The 27,150-nt window shown below is 40.0% G+C and overlaps 2 protein-coding genes across 4 annotated transcripts in view; one reads left to right on the forward strand and one right to left on the reverse strand.

The window, feature by feature from the left end:
• LOC137296049 (F-box DNA helicase 1-like) overlaps nucleotides 1-18,500 on the reverse strand; it is a 59,746-nt gene extending 41,246 nt beyond the window's left edge. The window contains exons 1-11 of one of the 3 annotated variants that reach the window (XM_067827695.1): nucleotides 16,908-18,500; nucleotides 14,896-15,023; nucleotides 13,923-14,046; nucleotides 12,898-13,091; nucleotides 11,691-11,813; nucleotides 11,282-11,379; nucleotides 9,859-9,937; nucleotides 5,311-5,400; nucleotides 4,022-4,244; nucleotides 701-866; nucleotides 351-487 (exon numbers count right to left, since the gene is read on the reverse strand). In XM_067827695.1, the coding sequence (XP_067683796.1) occupies nucleotides 351-487; nucleotides 701-866; nucleotides 4,022-4,244; nucleotides 5,311-5,400; nucleotides 9,859-9,937; nucleotides 11,282-11,379; nucleotides 11,691-11,813; nucleotides 12,898-13,091; nucleotides 13,923-14,046; nucleotides 14,896-15,023; nucleotides 16,908-18,464 (2,919 nt within the window). In that variant the 5' untranslated portion in view covers nucleotides 18,465-18,500. Of the gene's footprint in view, nucleotides 1-350; nucleotides 488-700; nucleotides 867-4,021; nucleotides 4,245-5,310; nucleotides 5,401-9,858; nucleotides 9,938-11,281; nucleotides 11,380-11,690; nucleotides 11,814-12,581; nucleotides 12,718-12,897; nucleotides 13,092-13,922; nucleotides 14,047-14,895; nucleotides 15,024-16,907 lie in introns of those variants that run through there. The other 2 variants (XM_067827697.1, XM_067827696.1) reach the window with 2 other exon arrangements.
• Nucleotides 18,501-18,657: 157 nt separating this feature from the next.
• Nucleotides 18,658-26,472, forward strand: LOC137295541 (ankyrin repeat domain-containing protein 16-like). Its single transcript, XM_067826926.1, has 7 exons — nucleotides 18,658-18,996; nucleotides 21,450-21,572; nucleotides 22,331-22,428; nucleotides 22,536-22,687; nucleotides 23,247-23,408; nucleotides 24,368-24,446; nucleotides 24,853-26,472. Exons 1-7 carry the CDS (start codon nucleotides 18,695-18,697, stop codon nucleotides 25,014-25,016), a joined length of 1,080 nt encoding a protein of 359 aa, XP_067683027.1. The 5' UTR covers nucleotides 18,658-18,694; the 3' UTR covers nucleotides 25,017-26,472.
• Nucleotides 26,473-27,150: the final 678 nt, after the last annotated feature.

Below are 27,150 nucleotides of genomic sequence, written 5' to 3' on the forward strand. Positions count from 1 at the left end.
AATGTGTGTGATGCACCTGTCAGCTGATTTACTGGAATAAGGTGGAATGTGTGTGATGCAGTTATCAGCTGATTTACCTGAGCATGGTGGAATGTGTGTGATGCAGTTATCAGCTGACTTACCTGAGGAAGGTGGAATGTGTGTGATGCAGCTATCAGCTGATTTACCGGAATAAGCTGGAATGTGTGTGATAACAGTTATCAGCTGATTTACCGGAATAAGCTGGAATGTGTGTGATAACAGTTATCAGCTGATTTACCGGAATAAGCTGGAATGTGTGTGATGCAGCTATCAGCTGATTTACCGGAATAAGCTGGAATGTGTGTGATAACAGATATCAGATGATTTACCTGGGTAAGGTAGAATGTGTGTGATGCAGTGATCTGTTGCATAGCATTGACTGCCCCACGGAAGGAGTATATTTGTTGATGCGGGTCTCCCACCAGAATCTTTGCCTGGTCTTGATTCATCATGATACTAATAACAGCTGTAATCATGACAAAGAGGAGAAATACATTATTCAAATCTAAACATTACATTGATAACACTGAAAAACATTCTACACAAGGGTTTCAGTTACTGTGTCTCTCAAAAAATTACATCTAAATAAGTCAATTAATCTTAAGGCAACTGTATTTCTGTTATGACATCCAAACATAAATAACTGTTGATAACAAAACTGTCAGGGAAAATGTTAAACCTGGTGTCAAATCCTGAGCCTCGTCAATGAGGATCATGTCATACTCAGGGAGTTTGGGTCGATACAGCTGATACAACTTGAGATATCCGTCATGTGTCATCCCCACCCGAGTGTTGTCAAAGTCCTTCATTCTCTTCCACAGATACTCAGCATCTTCCACATATCTCTGTAAACATCAACACTTTCATGATAAACCATGACAGACCATCTCCCACATACCTCTGTAAACATCACAACTTTCATGATAAACCACTACAGACCATCTCCCACATACCTCTGTAAACATCACCACTTTCATAAAAAAACAGGACAGACCATCCTCCATAAATGTCTGATAAATATTCACCATATCCAAGATGACATCTCCAGCTTGGCTCGAAAATTTGCTGCTCGCGGTTTGCTGTCTCCTCATTTTCACAGTAGCCAATCAGCTAAGCCACCAAAACAACCAAGCTTGCCAGTGTCAACAAAGATTGCAGTCGCAGCTGCAAAAGGTTGTTTGTATCCTCAAAACAGTTTCGGCACATAAGTGTTTTCAGGCTGCATGCGACACGGAGATTACATCCTCTACAAACTCGTGTTTGATGGTGTAAACCTACATGTGCTATTTGTCATCATTCTCTTCGTGGTCAGTTAATAAATTCATAACAGGCATAATTAGTGCTAACACTACTCAGGTTACTCAACAAAGGTTCCCATTTGGCATTTCTCCTGTCTGGAGTAAATACTCAACATTATAAATTAAGGTCTGTAGTAGAAAATGTATTGTATGTTATGTAATATGTGCATGCAAGTGACGCAAGAGGGTTTATCAGCTGAGTTACAAAAACAAACATTGATCAAAGGATTAACCGATAACACACTGATTGATTAATTACTTTTATCTTCTACAGCTGATTTGTCAAAAGGCAGTGTTTATGTGTGTAGATTTACGAATCTATACTGACTACACCTTGTCGTAAAGTGCCTATGAAAAAACAACATCTTCCCTTGAAAGAATTAACCACCACTGTGTTAATTGATTGATGGCTCATTATTGGTTAACTAAATTACTTAGAATGGCAGACATCGTACAATTAGTTGCCAGGTGTGCTATCTTGAGTGACCAATGAGAGGTTTATCAGGTTTTCACCAGTGTGAAGGACGTGAAACGATGTGTTACTTTTTTGCAAATTAGACTGTCATAAGAAACATGACACAGAGCAGGATTATTTACCAGCTTGGAATATCATTCTTTTATGTGGATATTGATGGATACATTCCTGAACAAGGTAGTAGCCTGACACTGTTGCTATAAAATTAGTCTGTTTTACAGTCATTATTTGCATTTTGTTTTAATTTATTTGTTGTAGCATTCAGCAGAATCTATATGACAGAAAACACACACTAGATCGTGTGTGTGAAATGGGATCCACACTGGCAGTCTACACAATGTTTAAATATTACAGTCATGTTTGAAATTTACTGTAAGTATAAGCAGACCATGTGTTCTCTTATTAATTTTCAAAATCAGACAAATATGACAATAAACTAATTAGGGTTATGAGACAAAATATAGAGACGTACATTGGCTTCGTTATTTTTCCATCCTAATAGTTTTTTACCATTTCTACCACTGACAGATGATTAACCTTCAAAGTGTTTCATTTGTTTTCATAATACATTTGTAATGAAGTAAAAATGACTTCACCTTAGTTGATCTGTCTATAATTAAACTATCAATTGCGCATACGGACTGCGCAGCAGAGGTCACAAACCAGTCACGAATTCTGGGATATTATCCGGGCACTCACAGGACAAAAACAATAACAAAAGTTCAAACCAGTCCACAGAAATTGCTCCGCATCAGTGCCCCTTTAAACCGTGTCAACTAGCCATGAGAATAAGCGAAGTCTGTGATACCCATGCTACTACCAAAAGTACATGCTTTTTCAAATAACACTCTGTCATCGAAGGGCAAATTGGCACGCCTCAAAAATAACTCAGTGTCATCTTGCTAATTACAGGTAGTTAATCTTCTCAAGACTTCAAAGACTGTTGTCTTCTTTCATGTTAGGAGACACAAGGCCAACTGGTATTTGTGAGTGTAAAAATACTGTCATGTGCTTAGCCATGTGGATATAAGAGACAAAAATACATATAATTTAGCGTTTTGTATGGGAAATTGACTGTCCGGTTACGGAAACCAGATTTCTGAATAAATGAGTAATTTTACAACTATGTTGGGAATAGATTTTTAGGAATTTTCATTTGAAAAGTGAGTTTTCTGGATATCTGAGATTCAGATAAACGGGGCATGACTGTACGTCTGCATCATTTGTGTTGCCAAGCTTAACTGGTTAGATAATTTAAGAAGCAAAGGTGAGTTCTCATTGGTACACACAACTTCCTAGAGTAAGACACCTGATTACATAAAACGTCAGCCGAGTGAGGCAATGAAATCATCTGGCTGAGCTTTAGATGCATCCATTGTAGAGATTCATTGAAATGTATGCCCTGGAGATATCGAGGACAGAAACAGACAGAAGTGACATATTCAAAATGAGCTACAATACACGTGAAAGAATAAGGAAACACTAAATCAAACATTAAATTGAACAATTAATCAATCAATCTAAGTACAGTGGAAGCTGTCTAATCTGGCATTCATTGGGACTGAGGAAATAGTCTGCTTTAGGCAATGTGCCAGATTGCAGAACTGGTGATAAATGTACAAGCCACCAAAGGGACTTGGATTTTATGCCAGTGTTGACAACTTGCTGGATTAGACAAATGCCAGTTTAGACAGCTTTCACTGTAATATAAACCAATATAAGGTGACATCATGTTGTGGGCATTCTGAGGTTGTCAGGTGGTTAAAGTGTTTGCTCAGCACTCAGAAGATCCAGGTTTGATTCCCGACATGGGTACAATGTGTGAAGCCCATTTCTGGTGTCCCCTGCCCTCATGTTGCTGGAATATTGCTAACAGCGGCAAAAAAAGCCGCTCACTCAGGATGCACTCCAGTACAGTTTGCTGATCTGTTGCTTGTAATGCTAACATGCTTGTAATATGGTTTCAGTCTTCTAAAAACTATAGACTTTTCTACATGTATGTAATATGCATCCCTTCTCTACCTTCATTTGCAGTACACTACTAAAAAAGAACTGACAATTCATTGCTATTACAGAAAAGGCTGGTTGTAGTTGGAGGTTGGTTAGGGGCACCTATTAGATCTGAGCTCCTAAAGAAAATAGAGAGTAGAATCTCTTGTAGAACTCAAAAGTGAGAACACTTATCCAGTGTTTAGGGTAACTATGGTACCCACATAATCTCACTCACCATCTTGGTAGCATGGTCTATAGACACTACCCCGCCACTGTCATCAGTCCTCGAGTCAGGAACATGAGCGCTGGTGATGTTGTCATTGTCAGAGCTACAGAAGTTGTTAATTGTCTCCATAACAAACTTTGCTCTAACAAACAGGTTGTCTCCCTTTCTGGAGGGAAGGATCTGGGATATGTCGTACACCTTCAGATTTCTCAGCTTCTTCCGTGCAGCATATCTGTCAATAATGCATAGAAAAAAGGTCACTCTCTTCAAAGAAGACTTTAATCAAAGAACTGTCAAACACTTCAAAGAATGACATGATAAAAGAAATGTCCCAAATTTCAAAGAATGTTTTCATACATCTCACATAATGTCCTTCTGAACTTAACAAATTATACAGAAAGTATATCAAAGAACATGACAGATTGGCTCTTTCGTTATCATCTTGTGATCTCATGTCAGCTCTGGTCTGCTGCTCATGCAATCAGAGCAGGGAAGCAGTCTCATTTGTTTATTATGTTGACAGTTACATAGACAGTTTCTTTCATACACATGCATAAAATGAGTGACTGATTGATTAATGTGATTAATTTGTCTGACTAAACATCCACTTGAAAGTTTGAGATCGATTGGATCATTGGATGAAGAGTTATTTAACCGGGTCCACATGCACTTCATGCCAAACTATAGGATTTGCATATACTGATTTAGTGACACACATTAGACTCATGGGTCAGCACTTATACTGGTTTCGTAACACACATTAGGGTCTTGGGTCAGCACTTATACTGATTTCGTAACACACATTAGGCTCTGAGGCAACACTTATACTGATTTAGTGACACACATTAGGCTCTTGGGTCAGCACTTATACTGGTTTCGTAACACACATTAGGCTCTGAGGCAACACTTATACTGATTTAGTGACACACATTAGGCTCTTGGGTCAGCACTTATACTGGTTTTGTGACACACATTAGGCTCTTGGGTCAGCACTTATACTGGTTTTGTGACACACATTAGGGTCTTGGGTCAGCACTTATACTGATTTCGTAACACACATTAGGCTCTGAGTCAACACTTATACTGATTTCGTAACACACATTAGGCTCTGAGTCAACACTTATACTGATTTCGTGACACACATTAGGTTCTGAGTCAACACTTATACTGATTTCGTGACACACATTAGGCTCTGAGTCAACACTTATACTGCTTCAAGGTCTGCACCTGCTTTAAGTTGTTTATGAGTTTATGAGTTGAAGTATGGCCACTCTCAGCTTCAACAGCAAGAGTCCTACCTGCGTCCAACAGAGGCAAAGGCCAAGGCATGACCTGTTTTACAGGTGACATTGTGAGGGAACGTCTTCTGTGCATGTTCCCGAACTGACCTGAAACATCATTACTTGGAATACATAGCCATACACAGCCATGGAATAAGGCACATAAGCAGCGTTATCAGAAAACACAGCATTCAACACATCAATATTATACACTTCAGACTTTCTTGGTGTATGCTCCTCAGGCAGAGGAATTCACTTACCATAACATCATTTTTCCAAGGAATGGCTATTACTGACAATATGTAACTTTCTGAATAAAACTGATATTTTAAACTTATCCTGACTCATGCTCATTCTGATTATCTCCACTTAAAATCCCTTGAAGTTCCCTTCTAACTGAAGTGGACGTACAATACACTCACCCATCAGGACCCCACTTCCTGCCATTGTGGTCGCATGACCAGCCATGCTTGCCACTCTCTCCGAATCTCATAAGCCCAACATGAGGATTACTGGGAATTCAGTGTGCCTGAGACAGGCAGTTGGGAGGGCTTGATGCCATGCATCATAAGTATAAAATATCAATTTTGTTCAGAAAATTACATGTTTTTCCTTATCCTGACTCATGCTTATTATGCTTACAGAATCTGACAGACCACGGTGGGTCAGGCCTCACTGGATTCTGTTGACTGCCATATATGTACTTCCAATACTTTCCCCCTTTCAGGAAATACAACGGTGATAGTTTGGTATTGTTCTTCCAGTATTCATCTGTGTGATGTTGGGGATCACATCCAGTAGAACTTATCTTCTCTTGAAGCATTGGTTGACTGGAATGTGATTATATACAGATCAGCTAGTGTCCTGCTAGTGTCTAATGTAAGAATATGTCAAGATTTCCAAACAAGGCCAGTCGTGACCCTTCTTCATGTACAAGTATCTTCATTATGAGTACAGGGTCATAATCATTCATGCTCAAGACGTGTGCATGGACTCTCAACCATCATACTCCACAGAGTGTCAAAACTCAGTGCCTTTGTGGAACTGTTGGAACTGAATGCCAGCAATGTCCCGTAAAATACTGAATTCCATTTCCAAGTCCAGAGCACGTATTTCTGACATCTGTGACACTGTAGCTAGGGCGAATGGAAATTGCGTTTTCTGTGTCAATAATTCAAGCAATGTCCAGTCCAATGGCTCGACATCACTAGTTGAGGTAATGTAGTATGACATATAAGTCCAAAGCTGGAGCCTTAAATCTGCGGTGTTGATCTGCCAGCTTGAACGAGCATAGTAAGGCAAGTAGTTCAGGTACTTCAGTCAGCTTGATCCCTGTTTTCATGGTGATCACAGAGCTGAGTGCTGCCAAATATGTCAAGAGTGTAGAACCTTTCAATCCTCTAGTATGAGTAGTCCGCTATTTGAGGATTTATGGCCATCATTGCAGCAAAGTCTTTCTTTTTGGCATATGTTTCAAATCGCATCCATTTATCATCATATAACATGTGGGTAGAGCTACGTAGAGCTAGGGTGACTGCCTTCACCACTCCAGTAGAATATCCTCAATATGTCAAGCAGGCTTTGATATGATCCATACGTGAAGTTGGAGGTGTAGGATTGCCATGTGTTGGCTTCGTATGCAGATGGCCCAGTAGGTTCTCCAACTCTGGTAGTTGCAGTGTTGGTTGTCCTAGTTCCTCGATGACTACTGGGAGACCAATCTCTCGAAGGTCAGTAATGCATGACCAAAGTCAGTTTTATCAGCATCATCTGTTTTATCTTCCCAATGACTTTCGGTAGTAATGGAAGGGGAAACACATAAGCTTTCAGTCCGTCCCACAAGATGCGGAGAGCATCTGTTGCCTATGCTAAGAGAGAGAGGTAATGGAGAGAGTAGAGTTTGTTCTATGATAGCCTGAATTTTGACCCACCGATCCTCTGGGACGATGATGTGGTAACACAGAGTGATGAATAGAATCCTGAGGAATTGAGAATCTTGGCGAGGCTCTAATTCCGATTTCAGTCGATTCACAAGCCATTTGAGTTGAGTTAGCAGCTTAACTGTAGTCTGAGTAGACTTCTCTCCTGATGGGCTTGAATGCTCTCGCTCAGGTAAAAAGCACTGCAAAGTCCCTGCCGATATGGATAGGTGAGTATTGGCTTGGTGACCCGAGTAAATAGCCATGGGGCTGACGGAAGAACCATCCATTGGTAGTGCTGACAGTTGAATAGGAGGTGCAGATATTTCCAGGAATCCAGATGTACCAGAATGTGCAGGTAGGCATCTATGAATACTGGCTAGATAATCCACTGGACGGATGACATGCCGCAGTTGTGGTGGATGGATCATTCTTAACAGTTCTGGCTACGGTAGATAATCCTTGTTGAACTCCTTCATGTTGTATGTAAGTCAAAACTTTTCTGTAGAGTTTTTCTCAGGTACCAGAAATATTGGAGAGTAGAATCCTGGTGTTAGTCAATTCAGGTGTAGTTTTTCCACTGCACCATTCTCTAGAACTCTAGAAGAGATAACATGTCACCAGCTGGTTTGTCTCATTGATCCCTGGAGTACGTGAAGAGTGTGGGTCTCTTGTGAGTGGTGGTATTGCCTGTAGTGGGATCTTGTAGTCGTGTTGTAGGATGCTCATGATGTAATCATCGATCAGATGTCCTTAATTCCTTCAGTAGCATTGTATGCGTCCACCCACATGTGAAGGTTGTATGGGAACAGACGGGGTTGGAAGGCTCCAGTCATTCCGAACCTCATCTTCAGTGATTTCCTCCTTTAGCGCTCCCGGCAGGGTGTTCTGTCCCATGAGCGCACTTGTTTCCTCCAGTTTAGCAACAAAAAGAGCCATCGTGAGCATTGTACTTCTTGTCTGTCGCTCTCTGAACCCCAGAGTACTTTGACTTGTTGAAGTAACACTGAGAAGTCTGCTTGAGGACAGTAGTCAAAGTGTCAATGGACTTTATCATCATTACTTCAATGGAGTCCTAAGTAATGGATTTGGTGACGGATGCTGACCAGGGAGCTCTATACAACGGTTTAGTAAAGCCGTCACCCAAAGATCCATCTGCCTCCTTCCGCAAAGGCGTGATCCATAATGTAAGAAAGTCTAAGAAAGGGGCTTCTTTTGGTGATGGAGATTGGCAGTGTCCATCTCCGTCCTTCCATGAGTGTCTGCATAAGTGAGACACAATGTCCATATAGCAAGTGTCATTGTGGTCCTCATGTCTGTAAGCATACCTGGAATGACAACCTTTCCGTGAGTGCTTCCACACTTTGCTACATGAGTTCGTATCCGATGAAGATGACAAACAATGATGGCGTCTCAAACAAGCGGGGTATGCAGACAGGGAATACTTGCACCTGCAACGTGATCTGTGAGAGAGTACTCAGTGAGTTGATGGAAGGAACATCATCCATACAGCAATGTGAGGATACAGCCGATGGCAATGATTTCCATGAACAGGAGATGCATATAATTGTTTTCTTCATCATCCGACGGACCTACTGCAGGCTTTGAAGGTCGTTGGCTCCCTCCCTCTGCAAGTAGTCTGCGTTCTGTTATTTATGTTTTTGACACTTAGACAGATTCTTTCATACAAATGCATAAAATCAGTGATTTACAACGTGATTAGGTTGTCTGACAAAAACATCCACTTGCAAAAATTTGAGATCGACTGGATCATTGGATAAAGAGTCATTTACACAAAAACAGGTCGACATGCATTTCATGCCAAACCATAAGTCCAAGTTGAAAAAATCATGTAAAAAAACCCAAAAGGATAATAATTAGAATCCAAAAATCAAATAAAACATATATTACATTATAGGACCGAAATTAAAACAAAACAAAAATTATCGCCGTTTTGGAACCCAACTTCCTCGTCAGACGATGACTAAGAGAGTGAAAAGCAGGGTTGGTCATGTGACCATAGTGGTGGGAAGGGGAGGCTCCCAAGAGGTGCGAGTATTGCATGTTCACTTCAATTAGAAGGGAACTTCAAGGGATTTCAATGTTCCACTATCTTCGCATACCGGGAGGAGATAAGCATAATAAGCATGAGTAGGAAAAGGAAAAATAATTATCATCACATGTTATTAAGCTGCATTAATTAATGCACATATCATAAAGGTTTTTATTTTGCTTTCGTTTTTTGTTTGGTGTTAAATGATGTACTGAGCAGTATTCTGTCTATATGTCAGTGGTCTGTAAATGGCATATCAGCAAGTCTGGACCAGACAATCCTGGGATCAACAGAATGAGCATCAATCTATGTGGCTGGGATACAATAATGTGTCAACCTGACCATCCAATCCCAAAACCTCTTGCAACATGTTTGGGTTGCTGAAGGCCAATTCTAAACTTTTCCCGCCAAAATGTTTCTACTGTTCATGGGAAGTACAACACAGATTGTTACCACTATACTTTAAGTTAAGTAAGACAGAAGCACGTGAGTCAGAATAAAGACTAATATGACAAAGTTAGTGGGTATCATTTTTAATAAAGCAGTAAATCTCGCTCTGCTGTACAGGGTGTTTGATTGAACGTATATACTGACTTGTTGTAGACAACCAGAAGGAATTTCTTGTCAGGTCTCAGCTGGGTGAATCGAACAAGAGTTGTTGTCTTGCCAGTACCTTCAATAAAAATATCTCCACAGTGAGTAAGTGATACAGTAATACGTAATGAGGGTGTATGTACAGTTGAACCCCGTTTACTCCGACCCCACATATCCAGAAACCCCACCTTCCAGACGATTTTTATGTGAAACGAAACTTACATTCATTAATTGTATTCCCTTAACCGGACCCTGACCTTCCAGACCCGAATGGCGAATTTTCAAATCTTTCCCATACTTTTCCATTGAAAAATTATCCAGTTATCCGGACGGAGAGATCTGTGCAACGTGCATGTGTATCACGTCAATACCATTTACTGCATGACTATGTGATTTCATTCTTAATCTATCGGAAGGCATTTGGTGTGAATTGATTAATTAGGCATCAAAACACAAGTGACGCATGTCACCATGGTTACTCATTAGGATTTGGCGCGTGTGAGAACATCTCATCAGTTATGAAAACATATGTTACGTTGGATTAAGGTAAACTACACTGTGATTTGTACTCTATATAACACTTATAAACCGACCCTGCCATCTGTCGTGATGCAAGTTAAAAATAGCCTCCCACATGATCTAAGTCATGTGATTCCCATCTGGAAGTTTACTTTCTGTAGATGGCATAAGTTCGACACGATGTCATATGTTTTTAGGGCATTTAAAATTAAAAAAAGAATATGCAACTGGCAAAATGGAAACTTCTTGTCATCGATTTACCTTTTTCTTCTAACTTACTTCTAAACTCCACATGCTACATGATTACGTCCGAGACAACCGGACAAATGGTAACCTGCGTTCCGCCTTCCATGAACATGTATTATCGGTGCACTTATATGTTATGATGATTCACTGATACGTACATGAAAATGTGTTTGCTTTCGCTTAATTTTCACGTTTTGCATGTTTGATCCAGACGATTTTTGAGTCAAACCAAAACGTCTGGATAAACAGGGTTCAACTGTAATTATATTTCTTAGAAGCATCCAAAGAGGTAAACAGCGAAACCTTGTTGACTCTTGGCAAGGAAACGTGTCACACATGAACTGAAGCAATTACCAGTAGAAACGTCAGTGACAAGGCAGGTCTGAAACTAGTAATGTTAGTCCATCTTAACAAAGACTGTATTGTTTTGACAAAACCAATGCTCCTTGAAGTCTGTCAGCCTTCCCATCCAAACTGTAACAGATGGACTCTTGGCTGTCTGCATAGAAGAGACAACCTAACAAACATAAAAGTCAAACATACAACCTGCAAATTGGCATTAATCATCTCCATTTGTTTACATGATGGACTGTTGACACTGTATGTATTGCTTCCCTAGGATAGATCCAGGTTTTCTGTAATGTATGAGAGCACACACCTGCAAAGGCTACAATCTTGACACAGTCGCCATTTTGAGGGGAATGCTTGACAATTCTCAGTTGTTCATGAGTCAGACGCACTTGTGTGTCCCCTCGGCTGGAAAGTTATTGTAGCGACAGTTACACCCATGCAGATACAGGTATATATTCACATGTACACAACTCAGATAACGTCACAAGAAGTAATAAATGGACTGGAGAGTCAATCCCATTTACTTAGGTGATTCAGTAAGTTTATCATGTTGATCATGTTAACATTATTGCTTACAATCTCAACCACCATCATATGTGATGTAACAATACAAAGCATCTTGTGATGATAAACCCAGATTATTTTCCCTTGTACTGGTCAATACTTACTACTGTTAGTCCGCTTTAACTAGAGGTAAACATATAAAGAATGCACACCTATACTTAACGATGGTCTGCTGACCGCTGTTGGCTGATGTCATGGACTCTTGAAGCATGCCATGGCTTGTCACTGAGGCATTCTCGTACAGATACAGGGCATAGAACACTCGATAGTGCATACTGAAAGAGAGCAAGTACCTTCACAACTAAAGAAGAAAAAAAGTCAGTGTTAATATTGGCACTAGTTTGAAAGACAATTCAGAACTATTACTAATACCATAAATTGGTTTAACATATGTTGGTAAAAAATCTTCTTATGACCCATTCCACACATCAACGTTGACTTACTCACCCACTCCACACATCACAACCAGCCTTAACTCACCAACTCCACACATCAGCCCCTTGATTAACTCACCCACTCCACACATCTCAGCCCCTGCCTTGACTGACTCAACCCACTCCACACTTCAGGATCAGCCTTAACTCACCTACTCCACACATCTGCCCCAGCCTTGACTTACTAATCCACTCCACACATCTGAACCAGCCTTGACTTACTAATCCACTCCACACATCAGCCACACCCTTGACTTACTCACCCACTCCACACATCAGAACTAGCCTTAACTCACACACTCCACACGTCAGCCCAAGCCTTGAGCCAGAAGGTATAGAGGAAGGTTGCAATACAGTATAGACACTCGAGGACCTCCATCACAACCAGCCTTAACTCACTCACTCCCCACGTTAGCCCAAGCCTTCACTGACTCACCCACTCCACACATCATCCCCTGCCTTAATTCACCCACTCCACACATCAGCCCCTGCCTTGACTGACTCACCCACTCCACACATCAGCCCCAGCCTTAACTCACCCACTCCACACATCAGGCCCAGGCTTCACTGACTCACCCATTGCACACATGAGCCCTAGCCTTAACTCACCCACTCCACACATCAGCCCCAGCCTTGAGCCAGAAGGTATAGAGGAAGGTTGCAATACAGTATAGACACTCGAGGAACTCCATCACAACCAGCCTTAACTCACTCACTCCCCACGTCAGCCCAAGCCTTCACTGACTCACCCACTCCACACATCATCCCCTGCCTTAATTCACCCACTCCACACATCAGCCCCTGACTTGACTGACTCACCCACTCCACACATCAGCCCCACCTTAACTCACCCACTCCACACATCAGAACCAGCCTTGACATACTCATCCGCTCCACACATCAGCCCCAGCCTTGACTTACTCACCCACTCCACACATCAGCCCCAGCCTTGAGCCGGAAGGTATAGAGGAAGGTTGCAATACAGTATAGACACTCGAGGACCTCCATGGACGTACACTGAGAGAGGCTGACTGTCAGTACTTCTATGATAGCCTGTATATCAGCTAGACTGTCTGAGATAACAACCAACGCAGTAACCACACACCAAGGGTTGGCTTCCTGTAACATACAGACAGACATATCACATACATGGGGCAAAAAACAGTGATAATGAAAAATGCAAGTTCTAGAAAGGCATTTCGAAGTTGGATAAACATGAATGCATAACTCATTTTCTTTTTATTCTTCATCATGTTTATTATAATGTTTTATTCTTTATCATCACTGTCCCACCTTGTGATGTATAAACATATTCTTCAACATATATTCTCTGTGCACTGACTCAACATTCATTCAAAAATTAGCTCTGAAATGTTGTGATAAACAACAAAATGAAGTTGCTATCCATGAAACGTGTCATGTATTCATCATGAACAATGCTGAATCAGGAACAGTACTGAATCATGTACAGTGTAAGTTGTTAATTGGTCATGAAGGGACTATGGGTTGAAGTTCCCCCAATGTCTGTTTATGTTCCCTGAGGCCAAAGGGTGAGTGAACAACGCATTTGTTTTATCGAACACTTCAACATTAATTTTAAAATGGTTTGAGGCATGGGTACAAAACTTTTTTTCAGCTGACGCTAGATTTTGAAGAGGACAAGAAAAATAGAGTTAGAGTTATCTCCCTTCCATTGATTTGCATTTCCAAAACGTAATTTCCACACATCATACATCATTCAATGTTATTTGAGAAAGAGAATTACTACCACAAAATACAAAATGAGTTCAGTATTCCATGCAGGGTACACAGAAATGTTACTTGCTTGTAAGAAATGGAGTACATTGAAAATAACAGGAGTGCTCCAGTTAGAAAACATCATTTGTATGTGAGGCACGACAAGGGGATAATATTGCAGGATGATATATTACACAAGAAGAAGATAGTTACCTCACGTTCCATACATTCAGGAAGTCTTTCCATGATGAGTGCAGTGGCCCAACCATATTTGGGATGTGCCTTGAGGCACTTAGTCATGTTGTTGGCTGTCACAGGCTTGAAGTCCTTCATGTGCCTGAAGAACCAGCATCACATATTTGATGAGCGTATTGAAACCAAACCTAACCTAACCTAAGACCATGGATTGAATGTACTGAGTCAAGCACCACTTACATAACACAATTTACATATGATACTGGCAATAATGCCTTTGTTTCAGCCAATCTAGTACTGTTCATAACTGTATTGTCAGTGATATTTACAGACATCATTGATTACATGCATTATTGATAGTGATGTCTCCCTAATGTTGAAGATTCTGACACACAGATATCTGGGACAGTGTCTGCAATACTTCAGTTTGCCAGTTGGCCATCAGAGCCTGCTGCTGCCTGCAGGCATTAAAATCTACGGGACCATTTAGTCAAACCAATAACAACAAACTTGACTATACTGTACACAGTTTCACACTATTTCTACAAAATCAAATAGCAAATCTAATGGCGCAGAGAGGCATTTGTATAAATTTACTAAAGACGGTTAAAGACATTCCTACGAGCAAAGCTCTTAAACACCTGAAGTGGAAAAGATGGATCATGGATCAGAAAGAAAAAGAAAACATGAGAAAGATTCCAGTTATAAATAAAGACAGATAATTTACTGAATCCCACAAGGGCCTGCACATATTTGAAACTGATTGCCTGATAGAGTAACAACCAACACTGGGCCTCCGGACAGAAACAGAACAGAGACAGAAACTTGCTTTCTTTCCTCTTCATACCATTAATTACATACAGGGAATACATGAATGAAATCCTTTAAAGACTGAAACTGAACTTTGGAATCCTCCATACTACTATAGTCTTGAATCATAAGAAATTAAGATCACAATAGCTCAGACACATCCTATCTTATCAATACCAACCGTATCAATCCTTTAAGATACATTGAAGGCAGAGACATTCCAGCATCGGCCATTATCCCTTTTATTTCAGTCAGAATATTTCCACAGCCCTTCTTCAACATGTGGTATTTCTTCTTCCATGGCACAAACTACAAGTATACATGAGTGAGTGAGTGAGCTTAGTTTTGTGCCACTTTTGGAAATATTCCAGCAATATCATGTCTCATGACATGATCATGATGATGAACGGATGCTTGAACCATTAGGCTACCCCGCCGCCTCAACAAGAATATGTGTAAGAGTTGATGAACATATTGTTTATTTAGAAATTATTCCTAATACATAACATTTACCATCCATACACACACATGTATGACAACTTCTACATATTCTATGCAAGCATATGAACATTATCGTGATGATCAGCCATAGTGATACATTTTTTTCAAATTGTCTTGATTGGTCAAGCAGGTTCAAAGTCAGACATTAAATAAAGAGGAAAGATTTAGTATGATATAGATAAAAAAAATGACAGGTTCCTCAGCCTTATATTCTAATGCATGCTATTGCTAAAGGTTTGTAAATAATACTTAGTATGTTAATCATCATGATTACGTGTTCTTACTCTGAACTACTAGCTAGGTGACCGTTACTGAATGTGATAAAGGCAGTTTCATGTGTTCCTTTGCTGCATAACATGTTCAAACATGATATTTCAGTAATATTACTAATAATTATAATCAGTAAAAATTATCTTGTTTAACTGATGAAAATGTTATAAAACACAGAAAAGATGAGACTGTTTATGAAATTGGTTGACTTTACTGATTCTAACTAACAGGTTCAATGCAAAGAATTTGAACAGGGTGCCATCGTATAAAGCAACCTTGGCATTAGGATTGCTGCAACCATCATCATACATTCTAAGATGCTTCGGTGAAAGATCAAAGGTGCCTATAATACTTTATCAGATGATAATGTGCTCCTTTTGCATTACGTCACAATGTGTTGACGTCACTGCACCATTCCAGTCTGTTGCCTCATAATCGAACTTTTTTGAACTGCGTCACAATGTAACCAACATCAAGATGGATGTCAGTTGCCATCACCTCGTACAGCCTCCCACAGTAAACTGCTTCGTTGCATCCCGTTTCTTGGTTTGCAGTTACATCACATAGCTAATGTCACTGGTGGAAACACTATGTTTGTGTTTTCTGAAGGATTAAATGTCTCATAGTTCGACTCAAAATTTTACAGAGACACTGTAATGTTTGCAATGTTTACATTCCCACAATGCAATCATGGAATGTCGTATGACTAGTCAGCTTCAGATGAATGTACTGATCTATACTTTTGTTGGTAGCAGAAATGAGACGGTCATATTGCCTTGAATGGTTTAAGAGAATCACAGATGTAATTAAAATGATCTAGAGAAGATATTTAACCCAAACATAAACTGTCACAAAACTGTTCATCACTTGTTTTTCTAGTAACGTTTGTCTTAATGTAGGGGGCTGACACGTCAAAAGAACAGCGCGTCAGTTAGCCCTGTGCGAGGATTCTTAATTTAGGTCACAGACGCTGTCGTTTGTTTTCCCCCATAGATTAATCGAAATAAGGCTTAGAAATTATTAAATACGGCATCTTAGAAAAGAAATACAGTTCGTAAGCATCCTTGTGCTTTAACTATAATAGTTCAGGGCGAAAGTGTGCTTTATTACACTATACATGGTGGCAGAGCGAACTGTATTTCTTAATTAATGACTGGTGATCATACATTAACATAATTTTCAACAGTCTCAGCAGTAAGATTGTTAGTACAACAGCACCCAGGTCTTTTTCCAACAAATTACCATGACTACCATAACTTGTTCCATGTTTATTTGTTCATTATGAAGTTGTTTCTGGAAAAATATAAAATAATATATTAATCTTATCCTAACTACTAGTACATACGACATACAGGGCAGGATTGTTTATACCAAGTAAGTGCAGCAAGGAACATCATGTTTGGTTAGCACCAAGTCACATACCTTTCTATCAGAAATAATGTCATTCCACTGTCGGCACACCCTGTTGCTGTTCAGGCACAAATCAAGAATTGGAAGTTGGCAGAATATGTGCTCTATCAAATGAATGGGCAGAAATTCAAAATAGTTAGTTATGTTTTGTAAATTTACATCTGTAAATGCTGATCCAGAACCCACTCCAAGTAGCCCATATGTTTGCTTGTATATTGTCTCTGTTGTTTGCCTACTGGCTTTGCTACTATCAGTTGAAAATGATGTGTTTAGTTTAGCATTTGTCAAACAATCTGATACTGTGGACTGAGAAGTATGAGTCGTATCCATTCTTCTTTTCTTTGGTAATGACTTTCCTGCAGCCAGAGCTTTCTGACCATCGAAAAGTTTTTTCACAAAAGCATTCTCCTGAAACTTATGTTTTGTTGAGTGTCCATGTGTGTCTGTCTGTGAGGACTGTGGACTGCAGCTGTCATCACTGATGTAAATGGCACCTGACATCTGTTTGATTGGAGAATACATCTTTGATGGGCTTCCGTAAGTTATTGGAACAAAGTCTTCATTCTCTTCCTTAATATTGTTAGACGTCTCCATGTTAATCTTTACGGGTGATGTTGAGTGAACTTTTGTCTTGGTGAAGAAACTTGAAATATTCTTCTGATTTGGTCCTGCACTGTCCTTTGCACGTTGCAATTTACTGTTTCTCCTTTTGAATATACTGTTCACCGCACCTTTTGATGACTGAAAGCCCCCAGTCTCCAACTGAGATGCTGTTAATCCAAGTAAACTAGATGCTGCTGTAAAGTTGCTGCTAGGTTGACTTGACGGGAATAAGCCTTGGTGTGTTTTCTGGATTCCTATTGCTTCATTTTTGACTGGCTGACTGGATATTAAACTGGAAGCCTTTGCAAACCCTGTCTGCTGATGGGTGGGTCCTGAAGATGATATGACAGAATTTTCCCCAGAATGTTCAAAGGTACTAGTGACAAACTGGCCTTTCTTCACCAGAGAGTTTACTGATGATTCATTAACATTTTCATTTGGAAAACTGCAACCCCCTTCTGCTACTCGTTTGACGTCATGTTTGATATGTCTTATGTCATTTGAGCGACAGACATTTCTTGATTTCTTCCTAACTCTGGGTTGTAGGCCTCGGTTTGGATCCTTACTACTTTTGGGAATTTCGAATGGTTTAGACAGGGCTTTTGACGATTGTGTAAGTGAAAGACAGTCTGCACTAGACAGGTGGATTTTTCTTTTTCGCGTACTTGCATAAGAGAGGGACCCTACTCTGGTGCTAGGAATATTTTCATCTGTCGCCAGAGCTTCAAAAGATTGATGAGATCCGGAAAGACAGTCCACTGGTTGTCTACTTTCTGTTTCATCTGGCCTTGGGCCTGCACTTTGTTCACTAAAAGTCCAGGTACTGTCCCCTGTCTCCGAGTACGTTTGCCTGAGCCTGTTTTCTTGTGCTTCGGTGTCGGTGACTGATCTTGACTCCTCAATGTTTTCGATGTTATCACCACTGGACTCATTCATACGTTTGCCCTTATTTCTTTTCCGTGCCATTTTCAGCCATCTTTCCTTAGTTGTAACTCCTACACCATCTACAAACACAAACATTCATATTACTTGTGATATTTCTACATATATCCTTAGCAAACAATTTTTAAGATAATTCATAACAACTGCAACATTTTCAAGCGTCACACTTCCTGAGAAACCCTGTCAGTGGCTTCAAAAGAGATTTTTGCATGATATATGCGATAAATAAACCAAGAGAAGATAACTCTAAACAAATGTCTCACATCTACAAAGCTGCACAAACTAACGATGAAAACTTTTTCAGGCTCCGTGATGATGCGGACACTTATTTGGCGTACAAACATGAAAAATCTGGAGATTCCGTTCTGCACATTGCTTCAAGATATGGTCACTTGAATCTGGTTCGTTTACTTCTGGAGAAAGGTGGCAACCCTGAAATTGTTAATTTGGACGGCAAAAGACCACTCCACGAAGCCGCCCAAGCTGGACAAATTGATGTTGTCAGATATTTATTAGATTATGGCGCCACTGTTGATTGTCTTAAAAGAGCTGATTGGTAAGCAGATACCTGAGTAGTGGCTCTTTTCTATCTTTTTCATGGGGCATTTTGAACGATGCCGGCTATAAATTTCACTCATCTGTGTCCTTAGTTCGTACATCAGTTCCAACATCAGATGTTCTGAAGTTGCTAATTAAATATGAGAACTGTCATATTTCCGAGAAATTTCACTGAAACGTAATGACATGTTTTATTTATGAGAAGGAAAATCCATGAAAGATTGTGTTCTAAATAAAACATCTTTTCCTGAACATTATATATATTTTGTCCAAACATATTTTTTTCCAAGTTGAAGAAGTCCATCAGGGACATATACCGATATATGGTCACTGGGTCCATTAAATGTTCATCTCTATGATCAGATATAACTATCTTTTGTGGAAATTGAAAGGTTGTGAAATAATTAGAAACAAGTCCTACTATAGTTTGATTGGCCTGTAACAAAATAGGCAGAACTGCCTATAATATCCCATTTGGCTTATTATAGTCAGATTGGTAGGTTTCCCCAACCTGTACATACAGTGTTCCACACCAGTGTATGCCTTGGCAGGAACAGGACGTTTAGCTGGCTGAACTACTGGGTCCTAGTATGAATTGTCAGGACAGAGTTACGCCTGTTTCCACCATTATACTTCATTCCTGCCAAATAATATATCACAGGAATATATACTCTTAAAAATGTAGGGGAACTTTAATTTTTTTATTAACAATTGAAAATATTTAGGAGTGAGTGAGTGAGTTTAGTTTTACGCCGCACTCAGCAATATTACAGCTATATGGCGGCGGTCTGTAAATAATCGAGTCTGGATCAGACAATCCAGTGATCAACAACATGAGCATCGATCTGCGCAATTGGGAACCGATAACATGCGTCAACCAAGTCAGCGAGCCTGACCACCCGATCCCGTTAGTCGCCTCTTACAACAAGCTGAGTCGCCTTTTATGGCAAGCATGGGTTGCTGAAGGCCTATTCTACCCCGGAACCTTGACGGGTCATTTAGGAGATTTATCGGAGTCAATCAATGTTGATATGATGATATTACATTTTTTTGACAGTGCATCACCATTTGCACTTCCATGCAAATACAGGAATGTAGTCGCTTTTGAAAGATGATTGGTGGATGGCATATAATTTACATGTACATGTATATGATTTTCATTTTAAAACAAACAACTAGAAACAAACACTAACAAATGTGTGATGCAAGGTGTGTGTCAAAATTAATATTCTAAGTGTTTTCTCAACCTTCTTGGAAAAAACGTCAAAATCAAGAAAGGGACACAATGCACGTGTATGGGGCTACTGCGTTGTGCACGTGCATATCATGTGTTGTGTTTAGGGGTGGTAATAGAGGGAAATGGTGGTGTGTTCATAAGATGTCTGTCCTTGAAACCTTTGTTAACATTTACACTTCCTAATCAAATTGAAAGTTCAGGTCCCCCTACTTTTTTTTGAAGAGTATATATTTCTCATCTCATAAGGATTAGTTTTAACAGAGCACCTTCAGAATACAGCACCACAACTTCTTGTGAGGAGGAGAACCCAACCCAACCCAATCCAAATCACCTACAATTACATAAAAGAGTATTATGACATATTTTTAAAGTTTCTGGTGCTGTAGGTCAAAATGTTTCCTCCTCGTTTTAATTGAGGGGAGATACAGGCAGAAGTCTTACCATGATCCAATACATAACTGTCCAACAGGTTGTCAAATTTTTTATTGTTAAGTGCTGGTATAACTGTGGAATCTGGTCTGAGAAGCCATGTTTACTTAAGGCTGAGTTTGAGCCGTTCATGCATTTCAGACCATATCCAGCTTAAAACATTTTCCAAAAATATCCGTTGCTCTACATGGATGAGAATTTTATGTGGATTGGATCGCACTGGGGTCATTATTGTCAGTCTTCTAAAACTGCTTCCCTCAACTGCGTCCACCTGTATTTTCACTCATACCTGTTCTCATCCTTGAATCAACCATACTCACATGCACAGATGATCCTTTAGGGTCACTTTTCAGTTATTATTCAGTCAGAAGGAGTTACAACATCTTGTTTCTATGCTGGTATGTGCATTCAGTGTAACAGATTCACCTACAATCTATACACTGTAGGGTCTCTACCCTAAAAAGACACTATATTCCATACAACTACCAACAATCATTTTAGATGGTGACATAAACATGGTAACATGACAATCTGTAGTAGGACAATCTAACATTTTTAGTATGGGCATGAGTTCAAAATTATTGGAGGGCATCTGATCTACTTGTCACTACGTGGTGATTAATGACATGACTACATCAACTTGTCGAAAACAGTAACACCGTATTTCATGACATGTATGCTCACTTCAGTCTGCATTCTTCATGTTAGTGTGTTTCTTGGACTCAGAACCTAACTGTAATATTGGTTTTTCATGCGTGCTGAAATGTATTTCTTTGCCATGGAAGGACACCAATGATGCTAGCATGCACAAAGACGAACCCTGAAGTTATCCGAGCATTGTTAGAGAAGGGAGCTGATCCTGCACTGAGGAACAAGGATGGATGGAACTGTTTTCACATTGCAGCAAGGTACCATGAGTACAGGGTTTTCAGTAACCATTTTCTGTCACCAGTACCATGATTAATTGGAATATGTGATTTCATTTGAAAATGCATAAAATCTGTACTACCATAGTTTCGACTGAAGACAAAACATGAAACATCAAATATCCTAGTTGGAACAGCCTATTGTTTAAATTGCTCTGTTGTCTTGTGAGCGTTTTCTTGTTTGTAAGTCATTTATACCCAGTGCTGAGAATGTTGTGTGTCATTAAAAGGGATTGTTTGAGATTGAATTGTGTGTCATGTGTTGTAGTCTTCAGGGAAGGGAGTGTGGAGATGGTATGTCATGTGTTGTATTCACCTGGGAAGAGAGCGTGGAGATAATGTATCATGTCTTGTATTCCTCTTGGAAAGGAGTGTGGGAGGGAAGGGAATGTGGAGATGGTATAATCTTGTGTTGTACTCTCCAGGGAAGTGAATGCGGAGATGGTATAATCTTGTGTTGTACTCTCCAGGGAAGGGAGTGTGGAGATTGTATAATCTTATGTTGTATTCTCCAGGGAAGGGAATGCGGAGATGGTATAATCTTGTGTTGTACTCTCCAGTGAAGGGAGTGTGGAGATGGTATAATCTTGTGTTGTACTCTCCAGGGAAGGGAATGTTGAGATGGTATAATCTTGTGTTGTACTCTCCAGGGAAGGCAATGTGGAGATGGTATAATCTTGTGTTGTACTCTCCAGGGAAGGGAATGTGGAGATGGTATAATCTTGTGTTGTACTCTCCAGGGAAGGGAGTGTGGACATCCTTCAACTATTGCTTGATCATGATGCTCAGCTGTGGAACACTGTGAGCAAAAACGGAAGAACGCCTCTCCACACAGCAGGTATACATACAATGCAGTGCTGATAAGTGAGATTATTATTTAAAGACTTTGACTTGTTTCACAGTGTTTCAGTCTTCCTCTGATTTCTGTGACTTTGTGGGTTCCAGCACTCAATGGCTGTACCGATGTTGTACGGTTCCTCGTTGAGTCATGTGACTACCCATGTGACATGGTTGACAGCTGTGGTACAACACCTTTGATGGATGCACTGAGAGCAGGATATGTTGACTCAGCACAAGTTCTGCTCACCTTACACAAGGTAAGGCAAAGTAAGGTTGATACAGGTCATAGAGAGTGATAATTGTTAACTAAATACCGATCGTTTATCAGTAAATATCTGAGATGTAACTTTGACCAAAACTCAAAAGAAATGTCTGAAAGAAATGGATATATTTCATATCACTGTGAGAGGCGACATATTTTTGCATAAGTATCAACAAAACTGCATCCTGAACATAATTTTGACGTAGACTGTAAATAAAATCATAACCTTGTATATTGTGTGCGAAAAGTTAACATAAACCTTTTTCTATCACAAAAAAAATGTATGATGTTACTAAAAACTCAAATTTCATATAAATAATCATACATGATGTTTTCATCAATGATATTCCAATTATCACTTATATTAGCCAGCCATACAGCTAAGTAAATCAGGTAGTGTGTTAAACTTGTGGCTGAGAGAATACAGAAATTGTGATCTGTATGTACTTTGAGAGTTGATGTTATTGTTATTGTTCAATCTGTGCAATGACATTCTTTTGTGTGTGATGGTGTTTCGGTGTATCAAGTTGTATGTGAAGCAGTTGCTTCTGCAGGCTGATGTAGAGAAAGAGGACAAGCTGGGCCGTCAACCTGTACACCTGATGTCTGAGGCAGGGCAGCTGGAGGCCCTTGACTTTCTTCTGGACACCTTCCACATGTCTGTAGACACCAGGACATCCACAACTCAGTGTACTCCCCTCCATGTGGCAGCCAAGGTGAGTTGTGATCACTTCCACCTACCATTGATACACAGACATTTTTGAAGTGGATGATTCTCGTGGATAGTTTTGCAAGGTCTATTGCTATGTTTGTGTTAGTCAACAGAGATTTTGGTTAGTGTAAGGCAAGATACATTTCTTGTGATGTAGCTCATATGATCCCATGCTATCTATATGTCCTTGTAGCTCATTCTTGTTTTCCTGGACACTACGTCCAGTGAAGATCAGTGGTAGAATAGGTCTTCAGCAACACAGGCTTGCCACATAAGGCTACTCTGCTTGTTGTAAGAGATGACCAACGGAATCTGGTGGTCAGGCTCACTGATTTGGTTGACACATGTCATCGGTTCCCAGTTGTGCAGATCGATACTCATGCTGATGATCTCTGGATTGTCTGGTCCAAACTTGATTGTTGACAGACCGCCGCCATATAGCTGGAATATTGCCAAGTGTGGCATAAAACTAAACTCACTCACTCACAACCGGGAAACTACAATGTATAACCTGGCTGATTCTGAGCCACTGGATTAGCCATCAATTATCCACTGACCAATCAAGCATGATTGTTTGATATGATACGTAGGTTGTTTCTGCCTTCTTTTGTGTTTATAATTACCTACCTGTGTCTCATCTCAAGAACTAGACGGTCTGTTGTTATGATTTACAGTGGAAGCTGTCTAATCCGGCACTCATTGGGACTGAGGAAATAATCCGTTTTAGGTAATGTGCCAGATTGCAGAGCTGATGATAAATGTACAAACCATGGAAGGTGTTGACAACTTGCTGGATTAGACAGATGTCGGTTTTGACAGCTTCCACTGTAGTTTTGATTGTAAACTATTCCTGTCCAAAACAATGTGTATGGCTTTGGTTTCTGAAAAAAATTTGTAAAACTTTGAATAAAAGTTGCCAACTTTGTCCATACCAACATTGTGCCTTAATTCCTTTGTTTGTAGGAGGGTCAGGATGCTATCATGAGATGCTTGTTGAGACGTGGTGCTAATGTCCGTCTGCTAGATACATTGCAGAGATCTGGTGAGAGACATTCTGCTTATTGCAAGATGTGTGACTTGCATTTGCACCTCTTGCTTCAATTTCTGATGTCACTGTCCCTTGGACCCCATGCTTGAATTTCTAATGTCACTGTCCCTTAGACCTCATGCTTGAATCTCTGATGTCACTTGCCCTTGGACCTCATGCTTGAATCTCTGATGTCACTGTCCCTTGGACCTCATGCTTGAATCTCTGATGTCACTGTCCCTTGGACCTCATGCTTGAATCTCTGATGTCACTGCCCCTTTGATGTCATGCTTGAATACAGGACACATAATATCATATCCTCTTAGTGATACTCCTTCAGCTTATATTAGATTCAGAGCATATATCTCAACCCTTCATGTTTGTAAGTACAGCATTAAATGCATTTACTCCTTGTCAACAGCTCTACACATTGCCAGTGGTGGGCAGCATGCAGAGTGTGTGGAGCTTCTGCTGCAACATGGCGCTGGTGACAGCCAGGACAAGCAGGGACAGACAGCCAGGCAAATGGCCAAGAAAGATGGTGTGAAACAAGTATTCAAGAAATATCTGGATCAGATCACTTGAAATATCTGCAAAATGTTTTAATATTTTGGGGTTGTTTTCACAATATTATTTACTCTGTGGGTACCAGGTCCATACACTGTGGACATTGCCAGGAATCAAAGCAGTCTTGTTACAAGTGGGCCTGTAATATTAATGGTAAGTCATGGGAGAACAGCCCTTAGCAGTTCCATGATTTTAATGATGCTGAACTGACCAGATAACAACAATCATCTTGTATCTTGTTTGGGTATATTGAAGCTAACATCTGATCTCCTGGTTGACAACAGATGTTGTGTATGATGGACTTTGCTGATGATCTGATGAACAGTCATGGTGTCATAAGCTGTGGACTGTTTATAGGTGGCTGTGATATACCTGCAGGGTTCCTCACGGTGGATTTCCATAACACTCGTTTACATGTTTGCATGATTCAGCCATGTTATTCGTTTTTGCACCTCTGGACAGATTATTCTATCATGCCACATTGACAAGGGCAGTGGGGTAGCCTGTTTGTTAAGTTGTTCACTCATCACCCTGAAGACCTGGGTTCGATTTCCCACATGGGCACAATGTGAGAAGCCCATTTCTGGTGTCCCCGAATGATTTCATTGGTTCATGATGCATTAACAAGTTTCAGTGTCATCCTTGCAGGAGGGTGACAACTGGAAAAATATTACCTGCTGCCATGGTAACCACCAAACTCTCTGCCAAGAAGCTCTATTTTTAACAATTGTATGACACCATAACAGGATGCAGTAGCTGGAGTTAAAAAATGTTCAATTAGCTGTATATTAGTTCACTATGTACATAGTTCATTTTACAGACTTAAACTGCTTTATTTGAACTATTTTATGTGTTGAATCACTTGCACACTGAAACTAAACATAACTAACTATTTTCATAGCAGTTTTAATCTTGTCAAAATATGTTTCACTGATTTTAAAAATCCAGGCGATTTCTGGCATATAATGGGTAGCGATCTTCGAAATAAAATAAATGACATTTTGTACATTTGACATGACGGTAAGATATATATGTTGAATGCGTCTTGGGAGGGCAATACGGTTTGAAGTACGCCTTTGTGTAGCAGGGTAGGAAGAGACTGTGTTACACTTGAGAGAAGCATACAACTCATTATGTCAACTGCAGGAAAGTCATAGACAGACCCAGAATGCATGTAGTAAAACCCTCTGGACTTTCCAGTGTATGCAATGAACAAAATTTGTTTATGATTACCTGTATGTTGAATCCAATAAAAAAGTGTTTAAATAATATTTCTGCAAGCATGTATACAAGGCATAGCCAGCGGTTTTCATGGAGTGCAGACTCTGTTTTCACATTTCAAAAGTAATACCATTTTGACATTAACTGAAGTGCCAGTTCAATTCTAAAGTCACATAATGTGAAAATTCAACTGTTTGCGAGGCATTCTAGAAAAAGGAAACGCCCCAATTTTACAATAAACAAGTTGATCATCCATACAGACTTGTTATTCTTGTTGTGAAAGTTCAGACTGAAACAGAAAATATTCAAAGGAGGCATTCTGAGCAAGAAGAAACAAGTACCGGTATTTCACAATTCCATGTCAAAATGTTCGATGATGTATCGCATCCGATGTCTTTTTTCTGAAATACGGAGCCTTTCGTTCACCAAAGATTACTTCTACTTCAATGACAAAACGTTGTGGAAATTGTACTTTGATGGAGGTGTTACTATATGGCCTGTCATTACATAATGTAGTCAGTGAAAACAGTAATGAAAGCATTTTCTGATGAAACAGCATAATGACCAAACGAAACGGAAAAGGCAGACATGGCAAAAGGTTCTGAATGATATTCGTGGAAATGAAAATGCACGTGCCTTTTGTGACAACCCTACCAATGAAAGCGAGTCCAAAACCGGCCTGAAATCATTTTTGTTTTGACACAGTTACCATGCCACGACTTAACAGAGATCGGAGGAACCAAGTTGTTAGACGATTGCAAGTAGTCCAGACTGCATGGAGGGTAACCAATCATTTTAATGTTCATGTTAGGATAGTCTACAGACAGCAGGAGGGGTATCAAGTCACAGACAGCACACAGACTGCTCACGCAATGTTCGACCTTCAGTGACATCACAACGTCAAGGCCCACACAATGTGCGCAATTATCTG

Source organism: Haliotis asinina, chromosome 9 (genome assembly GCF_037392515.1).
Source record: "Haliotis asinina isolate JCU_RB_2024 chromosome 9, JCU_Hal_asi_v2, whole genome shotgun sequence".
In the NCBI taxonomy this organism is placed as follows: domain Eukaryota; kingdom Metazoa; phylum Mollusca; class Gastropoda; order Lepetellida; family Haliotidae; genus Haliotis; species Haliotis asinina.

Excerpts from the sequence above, each read along its gene's own strand:
- LOC137295541 (XM_067826926.1), top strand. The coding sequence starts at position 18,695 with ATGTCTCACATCTACAAAGCTGCACAAACTAACGATGAAAACTTTTTC. Across the intron at positions 18,997-21,449 it reads TGTCTTAAAAGAGCTGATTG|GACACCAATGATGCTAGCAT; the intron begins GTAAGCAGATAC and ends TTGCCATGGAAG. Across the intron at positions 22,688-23,246 it reads TTCTGCTCACCTTACACAAG|GCTGATGTAGAGAAAGAGGA; the intron begins GTAAGGCAAAGT and ends TTGCTTCTGCAG.